The 14,310-nt window shown below is 42.6% G+C and overlaps 1 protein-coding gene across 3 annotated transcripts in view; it reads right to left on the bottom strand.

The window, feature by feature from the left end:
• TOX3 (TOX high mobility group box family member 3) overlaps nt 1-14,310 on the bottom strand; it is an 88,995-nt gene that overhangs the window by 71,147 nt on the left and 3,538 nt on the right. The window contains exon 1 of one of the 3 annotated variants that reach the window (XM_015640319.3): nt 4,443-5,116. The exons of 1 other annotated variant lie outside the window; for it this stretch is intronic. In XM_015640319.3, the coding sequence (XP_015495805.1) occupies nt 4,443-4,544 (102 nt within the window). In that variant the 5' untranslated portion in view covers nt 4,545-5,116. Of the gene's footprint in view, nt 1-4,442; nt 5,117-14,310 lie in introns of those variants that run through there. One more of the 3 variants, XM_015640320.3, reaches the window with a different exon arrangement.

Raw genomic sequence — 14,310 nt, 5'->3', positions numbered from 1 at the left:
TGCAGGAGAGGAGAACCTATGCATATAGAGCCACACTAAATTTGCAAGAAGAGTAGTTTTAAATTATTTGCATAACTGTAATCCACTTTTTCCTAACAACACACACTAATGGGAATGACTTAGAGCCCCAGTTTAGCTGCTACTAAACTACTGCTGTCTTTGCTTTACCTCTGGAAGAACAAGATAAACTTCCTGAGCTTCCTTTGTAAAATGAAAAATATTTCAGCCAAAAACATCAAGCTCTGAAAATCTCATATGTACAGTAGTGCCTAAATTAAGGTATGTATGTTTGAAATTTGTATCCTTCAAGGACAATCTGTGTAGTAGAGATAAACATTATAACATGCAGGCAGCTAAATAATGAAGTAAGGATTCTGGAATTTAATATGATAATTCAAGCACTGAGCTGCATGTATTTAGGTTTTGGAGTTTTCACTTTTTCCAAGTGGCATTATGAGAATTAAAGTTCCTTAAAAAAAAAGTATATGCCAGGATGAATACTAGTTCCCTAAATATTTTTAGTACAAGACATATAATTTACTCAATAAGTGAAAAAGTTTGTTTAGAAAAAGCTACTCAACTGTACTGAATGTCCAAAATCATTCTCCATCTGCAGAACCATAAAAGGGCTCAAAACAGAAGCAAAATGTTTTACAACAGCTGGTCTCTTTCAACTTTCTGTAATTTTTATAGCTCCTTTTGGGTGAATTTTTTTTTTTTTAGTATACTGCAGCAGGATTCTTCTAGAAGCAGGCAAACCATGATTTCACTTGTGCAATTCCATGGAGCAGAAGTGGATCGCTGTTATCCTGAACCACCACCAGCCAGACACATGCAGGGTCAAGTTATGTACTCTCACATCAGGACTGAAAACTTATCAAATATGGCCCTGATCCAGAAAAGCACTTAAGCACATGCTTTACTTTAAACATGTAAGTAATCCTATTAGAGTAAATGAGATTCAGCATAAACCACTGGACTGCATCTCAGAATACCTTGGTTGTGGCCCTGATTATGTCAGTGACCGACTGCGTAACCTTGGACAAATCACTGCACTTCTGTGTCCGTGTTTCCTCCTCTGCCCTCTACGTGTGCATGCCATGTTGGACCACCTCACCAAAAGTAACCCCAATGAACCTTCTAGAAACTGCTGTGTACCAATGATGGCAGGGATGCATATGTACATCAGCCAGTTTTCAAACACCTGTTATGTACTCAACCCCAAGATGAAGAACCCCTTACCCTTAGGTCTTCTTACCCAGTAATGAGCACCAATTTCCAAAGCATGACGTTGCACTTGGAAAACAGCTGGGATGGAATCCAGCTGAAGGCTACCTGCAGGTCAGGGCCAGGACAGCTCCTCAGTATGCCTGCTTCCAAACCCAGGACTCAGGTTGTAGTTCTCCCACCTCTGACCCTTCCTTACAGGGCATCCTGAGACCCCAAGTCCTGCCTGGGAGTCCACAGGTTAGTCTGCCACATTCCTGCTAGTGTTGTACCCACTGAAGGAAAAAAACCTTTCAGTCCTGGGAAATTCTGTTCAAAGCACGCAGGTGGAAGGCAGCATTGTCTCACAGGGAGCAATGTGTTTGTACTAAAAGGCTTTATATTTGATATTTTTAGACACCATGATGCAAGATACAATCTTCCACAGGCGGGCCATACGCCATCAACTCTATGTCTTAATGATCTTGAGAGTATTTTCACATAAATAATTCTGCTTTTGCACATATATACAACCACGTAGTCTGTTTACCCTTGCCATCATGCTGCTTCCCGACAGTTGTCACAGGCAATGTCACTGTCACAAGGAGAATACGGATTCAGCTCCTAACAATGAAGCGGGCATGGATGAGTGGGCAGGACACTCAAACGAGTTTCAGAAAGACTTGAGGTGAAATACTGTCCCCAGTGAAATCAATAACAGTTCTCCCATTTACTTCAGCAGAGTAAATATTTCAGCCCTTTTTTTCGGTGCCTTCTGGTCATCTCAGTACCTGACAGAACAATCATTTATTTTCCTCAGAAACACAGGGAAAAGGACAGAAGACAAGGAAAGCAAAGCAGGGAGGCAAGATATCAGAATAGATATACTTCTCTTTATCAGAATAATTTAAAAAAAAAAACAAACTTACAATGACTCCTATAACTACAGATTATAAACAATGCAGAAAATGAGATTAGATTAACACAGTTAGGACCATCCTTTCGAGGAACTCATTCACAAATCCTTTCCTGTCCTTGAAACACCTGTACACCACATTGATGTTTTCCCAGCTGAGCCAATGAAGAGCTCACAGCAGCAGCAACACAATTCCGCATGTGTCAGCCTGCTCCAGATCAGGCCTTTTGCATACAAAGATATCTATTATAAGACACAAGCATCATGAGCTGTACTCTGTTAATTAAAATATTTTCTTCTGCGGACTGGAAGCCTGGCCTACAAGGTACTTGCCAAAATTATGTTCAAAATTATGCAATGTGCTTCTGAATAGGCCAGAAGTTAGTTACTTTTGACTTTTTTCTGAATGTACACTCTGTTGTCATTGTACAACAATGAGAAATACAGTTAAAAGGTTACGTATAACAACTGTGTACTGGCAGCAAGTTAATGAACAAAAGAAACTACCGGCATACAGAAGATATTAAAAATTTTGGACATACAAAAAAAAATTTAGAAAGAGCCTAGAGGGTAACCTGTGCCTGAGCCTGAATTAAACGCACACCGTGCACAATACAGGAAAGTCACCGAACAAGTGAAATTTACAGTAAACACGCCGGCTGCCAGGAAGCGCTGCAAGTTTCCAAAATTAGCTGGCTTATCAGCCAGCAGCGGACATTTACTGGGCATTTTAGAGCTCCCGGAGTCCTTAGCAGCACTCGGAGTTGGGGCTGACATTTCATCTTTAATTCATGCCCCGTGCGCTCCTGCACCCGCGCTAACAAAGCCGCCAGCCCCGCGGGGCGCATGCGCGGGCCGGACAGACACACGGACACGACACCGTGGCCAGCGGGACACGGACACACGGACACGGGCCGGAGGGACACACGGACACGGGCCGGAGGGACACACGGACACGGGCCGGAGGGACACACGGACACGGGCCAGACACCGCGGCCAGCAGGACACGGACACACGGACACGGGCCGGACGGACACACGGACACGGGCCGGACACCGCGGCCCGCCTGCCAAACTTCCAGTGGCTCCGATGGGCATCAGCCTGCAGAGCGACACGGGAGTCCACCCACGACATCTACCCAGACGCGATTTCTCTAGGAGAAAGTTTTCTCCAGCTGCTGAATCTATTTCAAGCCACGTTTCTTCTCTCTCTGAAAGTGACATTTGTGTTTCTGCAAAGTTTATATGCTCATTTGGAAAGGATTTTTGGAAAAAAAAAAAAAATAAAAAAAAAAAATAACAGGATTTAACGTAAGTTTAGGCTTCATGCAGCACCCTTCTTTTCCCCAGCATCTCATACAGTGCCTCACAAAAGGCCCCAGAGGTTGGACAAACATAGCACCAGGAAAAACAGAGTGTGAAAGGGATCTTTATGTGCATGTGTGAGGGCCCAGTGCTAATAGCTCAATGTGCTATTGACACATCACAGTGCAAACAGCTAAGTCTTTTTCAAAATAGCGTGAGTCACAATGTCATTCTCAACTTTGCCTTTCCGAGATTTAGGTAATTTGTGAAACAAATCATCCCCGTATTATTAAAACATATTTCTGTAGATGAAGGTAAGACACCGGGAAATGACTATTGCTTCTGACTGTAACGCTTACTCCAAACACCGCACACGCTGCAGAGGTGTGAATAGGCAGAAGTGGTACTGCAACTTCTCTGACAGCCCTCACCAAAGCGGAGCGTTAGTTACCCTCCTGTACCAGCAGCTGATGCACTTTTAGATAATCCTCCCGTTTGGATAATCCTCTGGTTAGGAACTGGCCATAACAGACCCGGACTGAGCCGAGAGAACAGAGCAGAGGGAGGCTCCGTCCTCTCCTCACAGGGCCGTTCGAGCCCACCGGGGCTCGCCGGGGGCTGCCGCGGCTCCAGCCCGGGGAAAGTTCGGCAAGTCCCGACCCCACCGCGAGCGCTGCGCGCTCGGGACGCGCCTTTGTTCGCCGGCCATGGGGAGCAGGACCGAGCTCCTCCCGGCTGTCTGCCGCTCGCACCCCTCTGAACAGTGCGATCACCGGCCCGAGGGCAGGTTCCCCGGGGCGAGCCCCGCGGCGGCCGCGGCAGGAGGAGCCGCCCGGCCCCGCCGACCACAACTTTCCGGGGCCGGGCATCCCCCGGGCCCGCGGAGAGCGCACCCGCCCCGGGCTCCGCGCATCCCTCAGCCCCGAGCCTCCCCGCCCCGACGGAGCCCCAACTCCGGTCCGCGGGCAACCGGCCGGGGCAGCAGCACGAGGATTAACACCCACGGGAATAATCACCTTGTTGTAGTTGTAGTAACCCAAACACTGGGCAAAGTCCAGGTTGGAGGGGTCTCCGGGGAGCGCGCTGCCCGCCGCAGCCGGGTAAAATCTTACATCCATGATGGAGATTTGGTCCACTTGGAGAGACCGCCGGGAGGTTTAATAGATCCACCTTCAAGTCCCTTCCCCGGGGTAGGGGCACGGGCAAACCGCCGAGGGAGCGGAGCTGCGGGGCGCCGAGCCTGCCCGAGAGCGGGGACGAGGGAGGGCCGGGGGGCGGCGGGGAAAGAGGCGGCGGAAAAGTGCAGGTAAACAAGGAGGAGAAGAGAGGAGAGGATGAGAGGAGAGGTGGGCAGCGGACCCCAGGTGGGTGCCCGTCCGCCTCGGCGGGAGAGGAGGGGAGGGGAGGGAAGGAGGGAGGGCAGGGGAGAGGGAAGGAAAGAGGGAGGGAGGGAAGGAGGGAGGGCTGTTGTTTTTTAAAAGCTCAGTGCCAAGCCACAGGCTTTGCCTCCGCATTCAGGAGCAGCTGCTGTACACAAAGGAGCCACGCGCCCGGCGCGGACGGACTGACGGACGGACCGGCCGCCGCTGCTGCGCGCCCGACAAAGGCGTGGGGACCGTCACCGCCGGGGGAGCGGGGCACGGCGGCGCCGCGGCCGGCCCGCAATGCCGGGGAGGGGGCGGCTGGCCCGGACTCGGTGCAACAGGGCTGCGCTGGCCGGGCGCGCTGCGGGGCGAAGTGGCGAGCGAGCGGCGCGGCGCTGGCAGCGCTCCCCGGGCGGAGCGGCCGGGCCCGCGCCCCTCCCCGCCCCGCGCCCCTCCCGCCGCCCGCAGCCCCCCCCGCCCGGCCCGGAGCGGGGCCGGCAGCCGCCCTGCCCATGGCTGTCCTCGCTCCCGGAAGGTTCCAGGTGAGTAACTTCCACCACCGCTTCCACCAGTTTTCCACCTTTTTTTTTTTTTTTTTTATAATGCACTTTATCGATTCCCACCGCTGCCTTGCTGCGTCAGGTTGGTAGCAGAAGAAACGAGATTTTTCTAACGTGCTGTCAAGAGCAGGACTTTAAACCACAGTAGCCTGCCTCACTTACAGAAACCTCCTCACACTCTCAAAGTCTCCGGGTGATGAGTCAAAGCAACCCGCTAATAACCCAGATTTGTTTTGTCAATTGTAGGCACAGCCCAGCCGTATCTGCTCCCTTGCGCGGAGCTTTGCTGACCCGAAAATCTGCTCCAGAACTTTTGGAGAAAGCACTAAAGCAGCACAATGCTATTTAACCTCACGACTTAAGCCCTGCAGACAAGGTGCAAGGAAGAAGGATGGAAACACACTCTGGACTCAAGGCTTCTGTGACAGGGAGAGGATTGCCCTTTGGGTCTAGAGCGGATTCCTGGACAGCTCAAATGCAGTAGAAAGTATGCCCCAAATGGAGTTTACTCCATTCGGCTGCAAAACAGCAATGGTAACATAAGTATCCAAGGCTTAACTGTACAACAGCAGCAAAGCCTTCTCTGAAGGACATTTTGGGCCCATGCTCAGTCCTACTGCTGACTGATGCCTGCCTCAGGAGCTTAGTGCCCCATACTTCATCTCCAGGCATGATTCTTTACTATCTAAAAACATTGGGAGCAAACTGTAAAGCAATCAAGAGCTATATTATGTAGAAAGGAACATCATCCCAACACCTTTCCTAGAAATCTTACGTTCAATATTTGTGGTGGCACAAGTAGCCCCTGGTTGCATAGGACATGCCAGATCCCAGTTATTCAGAATATTTATTCTGAAGTATCACACTTTGAAGCAAAGATTTCTAGCATGGTACTTTGCACTAAGAGCAGAATTAAACATAGCACAGACGCATATTTGTATTTCCATAGAGTATTCAGAATTTAACTTTCTAGAAAACTGTGTATGAATGGCTAAATGCCTCGATAGCAAAGATAACAGGCATAAACTGTCAAATACCTAATCCAATTTCATATTCATTGTGGCAACCATTTTTAACCAAAGGGAAAAGACTGCAATATGTACTCTGTTGCTAGAAGAGAAATGTTTAAGGCACATACAGCACAGAGTATTTGCACAGGCACATCCCATATCTGTGACAAAAAATTACTGATGCTCCTGAGAGAAACAATTTTTTCTGAAGACAATGAAGAATGAAAAAAGACAATTTCAGAATGCAACATCGCATTAGAGCATTTCTCCAACACAGTGATGGAAAAGTGGTAGTGTACAAGCACAGCAAACACCTTTCAACTGAGACTGAAAGTAAAAGTAGAATTTACCCAAGGGCACATTAGATTAAGCAGATTCTCAGGTATAGGAACAGAACATTGCCCTCAAGTTCTGGACTGCTCTTCTATATGAACATGGCTATTTCTTACGGCCTAGCTCTGGGTCTCTACACTTCTAATGAAATCTGAAAGCATTTCTACTGAATTCAGAGGAAGACTCCATGAGTGATGAATGAACAGCAAATGATTCCAAGTCTGGCTTTGGTCCTGTTGCCGCACTGCAAGCAGGCACTGCAAGGCTGCAGACCTGTGTGACCCATGGCCACTCTGGCTGGGCACAGCTCCTGCCTGGCAGCACAGCCAGCTCTCCTCTCCTGTGCCCCTGCTAGAGCAGCAGTCCCTGCTGCAGGGCCAGGCACAGGAGGTGCTCCAGGGCACCAGCAGCTTCTGCCACTGCGTTAGGAGACTTGGGTCAGGAGAGAGTGGTGATGTAAATAGCGATGGTTTTAGGTACTCTGCTGTTTCCAGCACAGCTCCTCCTGAAAGTAAGAGTAATACCTCAAAATGGTATGGTAATACCTCAAAATGCTCCATTTTGCCATCACTGGCTTAGAACGTTAATGTGAAAGAGAAACAGACTCAGCATTAATAAGTAAATAAAAAAAAAAAAATACATTCAAGCTAGGCAAAACACTCCCAAAGCATTATTTGGTGAAAAGTTTTGAAGTATTCTCTGTTTATACTATCATGAAACTAAAACAGAACTTCAATATTTAAAAAAAAAAAAAAAAAAGAATTCCAATTCCTGGTTATAATCTAACTTTATCATCTATACCTAGTGCCCAAAGTAAGTCTTTTGTAGAACCAGTACGACTGCAGTGAAATGAATAAGTGATCTAAAATGAGCTAAAGGAAAACAGAAGAGAAACTGGGATATATATGCTAATTTATTTTTCTTTTTAAATAAAGTATTATGGTTTGTGTGATACTGTACCAGAGAGAATTGTACAAACTAAAGAATTAGACAAGTGTCTGTCTTTCTTTCTCAACACCTCTTCAGTGTAGTTTATTAAATAAGTAAACTTGAGTAATCTCTGCTATACTTTTAATCTATATACATGACATCATTGTGTTTTTTATTACAATGCATTTATCTCAGGAGTACCTTAAAGATGGAAAATGAGCCAAAATATTTATAACCTTCTGTACATGATGTTTGAAAGGAGTCCAACAAATTCCTCTCTCAAGCCATTCTCTTAAAGGTCCTTTGGTAAAACTATGGCTTTGAAATTCTACTTTTTTTTTTTTCTTTTCCTTCCAGAGTAGATGGAAGTATGAAGTATTTGCAATTTTGAGTAAGTATGCTTTTTTTCCCTGCTATTTTAATAAAAGCAAGTATCTATCTACAGTAAGTGGAGTACTCCAGTAATTTCCCTGGTCCTGGGTAGCCTCAATTTCAAAGAAACTTTTCAAAAAGCCTTGTTTCATAAAGGTTTGAATGTATGCCTACTGATGCCAACAATTATGATTCAGGAAGCAACACACAAATGGTGACTCTGTTCCATCTTCAACTATACTTTCTTCTGACTCATCATCACAATTCAATTTTAAAAGCCATTAAGAACACTCAAACTGCTTTTCTGATGTAAGAACAGAAATTGTATTGAGTGAATCAGTCATATACAGACTTGAAAGTGTGCCTGCACAAATTCTCACTGCTGCCCAGAAACCTTTCAACTTCCACAGGTAAATATGAATGTTCCGAGCCTGGCTGATTCCCACACAAGCCTTGTGACTTTTTTTACCTTTTTTTTAAAATTATTTTATTTATTTTGTTTTTTTTCCATACCAGGCTAAACTTTATATCCTTACAGCCTTTACAAATGCTGGGTCGGTTCAGTAACATGGAAGTAGTGTCTGAGGCTCAGTAACAAAGGGCCTGGAAGATTTAGTCCACCAAACCACAGGGTCAGGAAGGAACCTCAGAGGTAAGAGCAAACATATCAGATCTCTTAACACCCAAATTCTCAGGTAGGCAGCCAAGTCCTCCACAAGCACCACACCTCGGCATGCCCCCTGTCTCTGGCCACACAGGTGCCTCCCAGTGGCAAAGACAGCAAGCATGGGAAGAGAGAAAGACAGCAGAAAAATGAGGGAGAAGGGATGGAATGAGCCAAGGCTGGACTGAAACTCTCTGCTCCAGTTTTACAGTGCAGAGAGAACATAAAAAAACCAGACATTCACTTCCACAAGGCAGAGTCCACCTCTATTGCCCCAGCCCTCTCCACAGGCTGAGGGGAAGGTAGTTGGACTTACCCTGGGCAGTGTGTGGGAGAAACAACCAAATTCTCAGGAGGTTCAAATTTTACTCACAAACTTTAGAACACTCAAGTAGAACAAGGTACTTGGAAAATTTTAAAACATCCACATGAAGTAAGGCACTTTGCAAACTTTAATTCAGCAAACTTTAACGTATCCAGGTGCAGCAAGGTACTTGCTGGAAATTTTTGGTTCAGCTTTAAGAAGAGGAATGTAGAAGAAAGAGGGAGAAAGAGAAAGAAAATGGAGAGAGGAAGGTAAATATTTACCATCCTAGGACCTGCTATTCCTCCAGTCTCCTACACTGTGTCTTTTGGCTTCTGTAAGAGCAGGGAGGAACAAGAGGAAAGGGAGGAATACAACATCTCTGCTGTCACCTGTAAAGACTGTCTTAGCCCCTTCCCCCAGAGCACATGTGGAGGATGGAAGGGCAAAAAACAAAAAGGGTGGAATACAGAAGGAGAAGAGAAAGAGAGCACCAGGAAGGTCTGGTTTAGAAAATAGTCTAAAGCCTCCTCAAATCAATAGAAAGTCCCTTTAATTGACTGCAATGGGCTTTGAATTAGACCTGTATTCTACTTATCAAGTACAGCCGCTGAGAATCAATAATATTTTGACTTACCCTTCAACTACACTACTAACTTCTGGCTAAGAAAAAGTACAATTAATAGCATATTAATTCATTAGAGTTTATCTCACTGAAGTCCCCTTCTCATCAGGTGGTAGAGTCAGATGGCGTTTAGAAGTGATCACACATGCATGAATATCCTGTATAAGTGAGGCCATAAAGAAAATACTTCTGTTCTTAACATTAAGTAAGATCAAATATTCATTGATATCTACATCTCTTAGCAAGTATCTCAAGCAGAGATCAATAAACACTTATTAGTCACTGACTACATTTCCTGCTGTAAAGGAGGGAATTTCAGCCAGCAGATTGGAGAAGCCAAACAATTGGGGGAGCTGGAGTTTAGTGCTTGCCTGCCAGATGATTGTTTACTTTCTCATTGTCTCAGTTGCCACAACTAGAGAACTGCAGATCAAAGGATTATTTAAAAACTATAGTTATTTTTTTAAAATACAACTCATTATTTCAAAATGCAAATAAGGATTGTTGCAAGGGAAAAAAAATCACAACTGCAAGTTTTTGGATTGTGAAAAATTTTTCAGGCCCAAATCAGGAAATACATTACTCTGTGAAATGGGAATAAAATAAAATTATTACACTTTTCAAATATTTACATATGCCTCTTTGATGTTACTATGGATTGCTGAAGTCTCTTACTTTACCTGAAGTATTTTATCACCTCAAGTCACATACAATATTTCAAATAGTATTCTAGCAGAAAACCAGAGATTTGAGTTGTTTAGAGAGCAGATACAACCATTAATACTGTTGAACTATGTTACAAAAAGGTTTCTGCTTCTTTAAAGAAAGTATTCCATAACCTTCCAAAACAACCTGTGTGTAATGGACAATATAGATTTACTTTTTGGCAGAGAGGATATCCTGTTGCTATTGACTGCAGTGTTACAGTATCTTCACATACCAGTACACAGTTATTGTGAGATAAAGACCACGTTGAAAAACAAACTGATTGCAGCACTGAAAACAGTAAAGGAACTGTCCAGTAATATAAAAATTCACTTATTTAGGAGAACAATGACTGGAACAGTGTCACTTCTAGATTAGCATTAAAGAATAAAAGTTTTAACTGAAACTAAGAAATTATTACAGTGTATTCCTTTCTTACAGGGATGCCATTTTAAAGCAAGACAGGAAAACTTGGTTAGACATGGTGCTGTATATGGTTATATATGTATATAAAATTACATATAATACATTATGATTTATATCATCTGTTGATATAAAGATGTGGGGTACATTTCTGGTTTTCTCCTCCAGCTCTCTCCACATTCACACATTTGTTGAATTTAAACTGCTGGAACTGTTATGAGGCAGAAAAAAAAGCTACTGGCATCTACTTTTTGCAGGGAATTTACAAGGACAATGCCTACAGAAAGAAAAATATGCTCACCATCTTCTTTAAATGTCTCTGTTATTCTAGAGGAATGTGATAGGCAAAAACTTTCCTTTTACAGTAGAACCAAGTCATATTACTGAAATAATTATTTTAATGAAAAGTCTTAGTGAGATATACTGAAGAGTTTTTCCAGGTGAGGAAGGTTAAATTTGATCCTTGTGTCTGCAACAAATTCACTCATGCATTTTTTTTCAGTTTTAATTTCATCCAATGTTCTTTTAGGCAATGATTTGAAATATACACAAGCTACAAGGTAAAAGCAACGTATAGTTTCACAGTCATGCCTTAAAAACAAAAATAATTATTTAAAAATGCTGCTGTCATCATGTCCCTTTAAAATGTTACAGTGACTTACCATAGTATTAATGTCACAATATCTATCAGCACAGGTTATAACATAAAATAATTAGTGATCAATGCTAGAGCATGTGAAGATACATTAAAAAAAAATTAATAAGGCTGTAGACATACAGCTTTATTTGGATAGATCAGATCCATACAATAACTGGGAGTAGTCTTCCAAAGGACCCATTAGTTATCCTTTAGGTCTTCTAATTAATGATGTAGTCTTCTGAGAGCATATTAATAACTCTGATATTAATAGCAGCATAAATCTAGCTGAGGATTAAAAAAATTAAGCACTATTTTATAAGTACTTGTACAACAGAGTTTGGGACTTAGTAATAGACACGTACATAAATTCATCAGATTGAAAATTAAGGAAGAGATTTCTGAAGGTCTGATTAGGGGCCTCAATAACATCTCTAAAATGAACTGCTATACTTTTATTCAGGACCTATCTTCAGTTGTCTCAACTTATAGAGTTGAGGGGTTTTTTTGTGGTTGTTTGTTTTTTGATGCCTCAGTGGGCTGGATTTTCAGTGTTGAAAAGACAGATTCCATTTCTCAAGACTGTTTCCTGAAGCTCATGAACAATATGTGCCAATCTGGTCTTAAAGAATCTGTCCCCATTACCATGAATGGCTAATATTTAATAAAACATCTGATCACAAAACCAAATCCAAAAAAATCAGTAGTAAAATAACACTCTGACTTGCTATTAAATGCAATGTTCTTTGATAGAAGTCTATTTCAACTTCATTTATTCCAGGGTTCTACAGCAGTCAAAATAATCAATGCAGAATTTTCCATGTGATTTACACATTGCTTTTAAAAATGAATTGTCTGAAACAAAAAATGCTTTTTTTCTGCTGCTTGGCTTGTTTTCTAAAACATATTCTCTTTCTTTTAAAGTGAGAGAACGACCTCTGCTTCAGGAACAATTTTCTGAGACAGTGTGTTTATCAAACGGCTTCTCTGCTTTCATGAAAACAATTTATTTTCACTGAACTCCTCAAGATAAGCATTGAAGTCAGGAAGAATGTACAATGACATTTATAATTACATTCAAGAAACAAATATTTTGCCAAAGAAAGGGTTTGGATTTTTATCGGGTTTAGAGATAGAAAATAGTTTCTTTCTTCTAACATACCATTTCACGATATTGTCTCCCTGAAATTACAAAGTATATTTTCATATGCATGAAAACAAAAGCCCAGGACAGTAATCTTCTCATAGAAAGGCTACAGTATGCATCCTAAACAATGAAAGCTGTAGCATAATCCTTACAACCAAATTGCCATCCCTGTCCCACTCTTTGGAAATGATCTGCAGAAAAGGACAATTTAAGCAGGAGGATACATGCCCCTTGCAGAGCCTCCTCCAAACAACCCCTCTATGCCCAGTCTTAGAAAAGAGACAAAACAGTTGTCTCTTGGGGTGGCACATCCTTCTCTCCTGCTTTCCTCCCACGCTTTCCCCTTGCTCAGAGACATTTCTTAAGCTCCAAAGCTCAGTGCAGAGGCTCTGGACACAGTAGTGGTGCCTCCCATTCTCTGGGGACCTAGACGACCTTGCTAAGAAATCTCCCCCTATTTCCCTTATGGATTCAGCCCTGGACCAGTTCTCAACCACCAACAGAAGTTCAGTCATGCCAGACAATTACTGCTTCCTGCTATATTCTCAACTACCCCTAAAATCAAGGTAGTCCACAGTGAATCTCATCTTTCAGGACAAAGCAGCCACAGATTTAGCCATACAGTGCCTGCATTTTGAAATGCAAATTCAATGACTACCTATGCAAAAGCTGCCCATGAATATATTTAGGAGTTCCATTTGGACTGCCTGGAAACGTGGGGTTTACAGGATTAAAAAGACGTACTGCTATCACTCCAATGAATGCCCTTTAATTTGTGTGAATTCATTTTAGAATAAAAAATTTAAGATCTGGTTTATTCCTTGTCAGTCAAACATCCTAGCTTTTCATTATCCCATTTTTTTTCTGTGCATGTAGGTAGTTCTCATCATAAAGATCCCCTGATAAAGTTCTCCTCCAGAGACATACTCTTTTTGTAGGCTTAGCTAGTGAAGAAATATCATTCATTTGTAATACTCAAAGAGAAGTTGAAAAAAAAAATCAAAAGCAGCTGAAAAGAGATTGTATTTCACTAATATACACCAAGGCTTTATTTAAAATATACACTGTTAAATTTGATCAAATATCAACCCACCATTCAGAGTGAAATAATCTCTTTTAATTTGCATGTATCTGTGTGTGCCAAAGAGAAGTGTGTTTGCTTTCAAGCAGGTGCACATCCTGCTATGACTAAATCTCTAACTCATCAAATTGCTTTACCAGTGTGGGACATGCCCTTTTTCTGGAACAGCTTCAAGTATTTTCCCCAGCATTTCAGCCACCTGTTTACCGAGTTCATACTCCAAAGGAGATGTATGCAATTAGAAACAAGGAAATGAAAATAAATGACCTTGTTTGTTATAAATAACAAAGAGACTCAGCAAAATTAATGCAGTGAAGCCTGACCTTCTGACCTGAAAGAAAGAATCACCTCATTCCTTTGTAGCAGGCTCACAATGCTCCAGCACCAGGCATTGTTGTGCAGCTTTGCCTCTTTTGATGGATCTTAAAGGAGTATATTCTAAATATTAAATGTTTTACAAGTTAGATTAGGAAATTTGCATTAAAAAGACTGTTGAAACAAAGTCAAGAGAGCAATGATAAAGATTATCACTGCTTTATTTAGAGAACCCAGGTAAACTGTGTGTATGGCAGTTTGCTATAATACAGTTTTTCAACTGAAAAATAAATATGGCATTCCAGGTGCTAAAAAGCCATGAAATGTCTCCTTTGGTGCTCAGTAAATTGATGAGAGAGAAAGTTTTTAATTAGCCAACTCCAGGAAAAGGAAACATTTTTCTTTTGTTAATTG

The sequence above is a fragment of the Parus major genome, chromosome 11, assembly GCF_001522545.3.
Source record: "Parus major isolate Abel chromosome 11, Parus_major1.1, whole genome shotgun sequence".
NCBI classification, from domain to species: Eukaryota; Metazoa; Chordata; class Aves; order Passeriformes; family Paridae; genus Parus; species Parus major.
The sequence above is the reverse complement of the archived record's forward strand: the minus strand, read 5'-3'. Positions and strand labels throughout refer to the sequence as shown.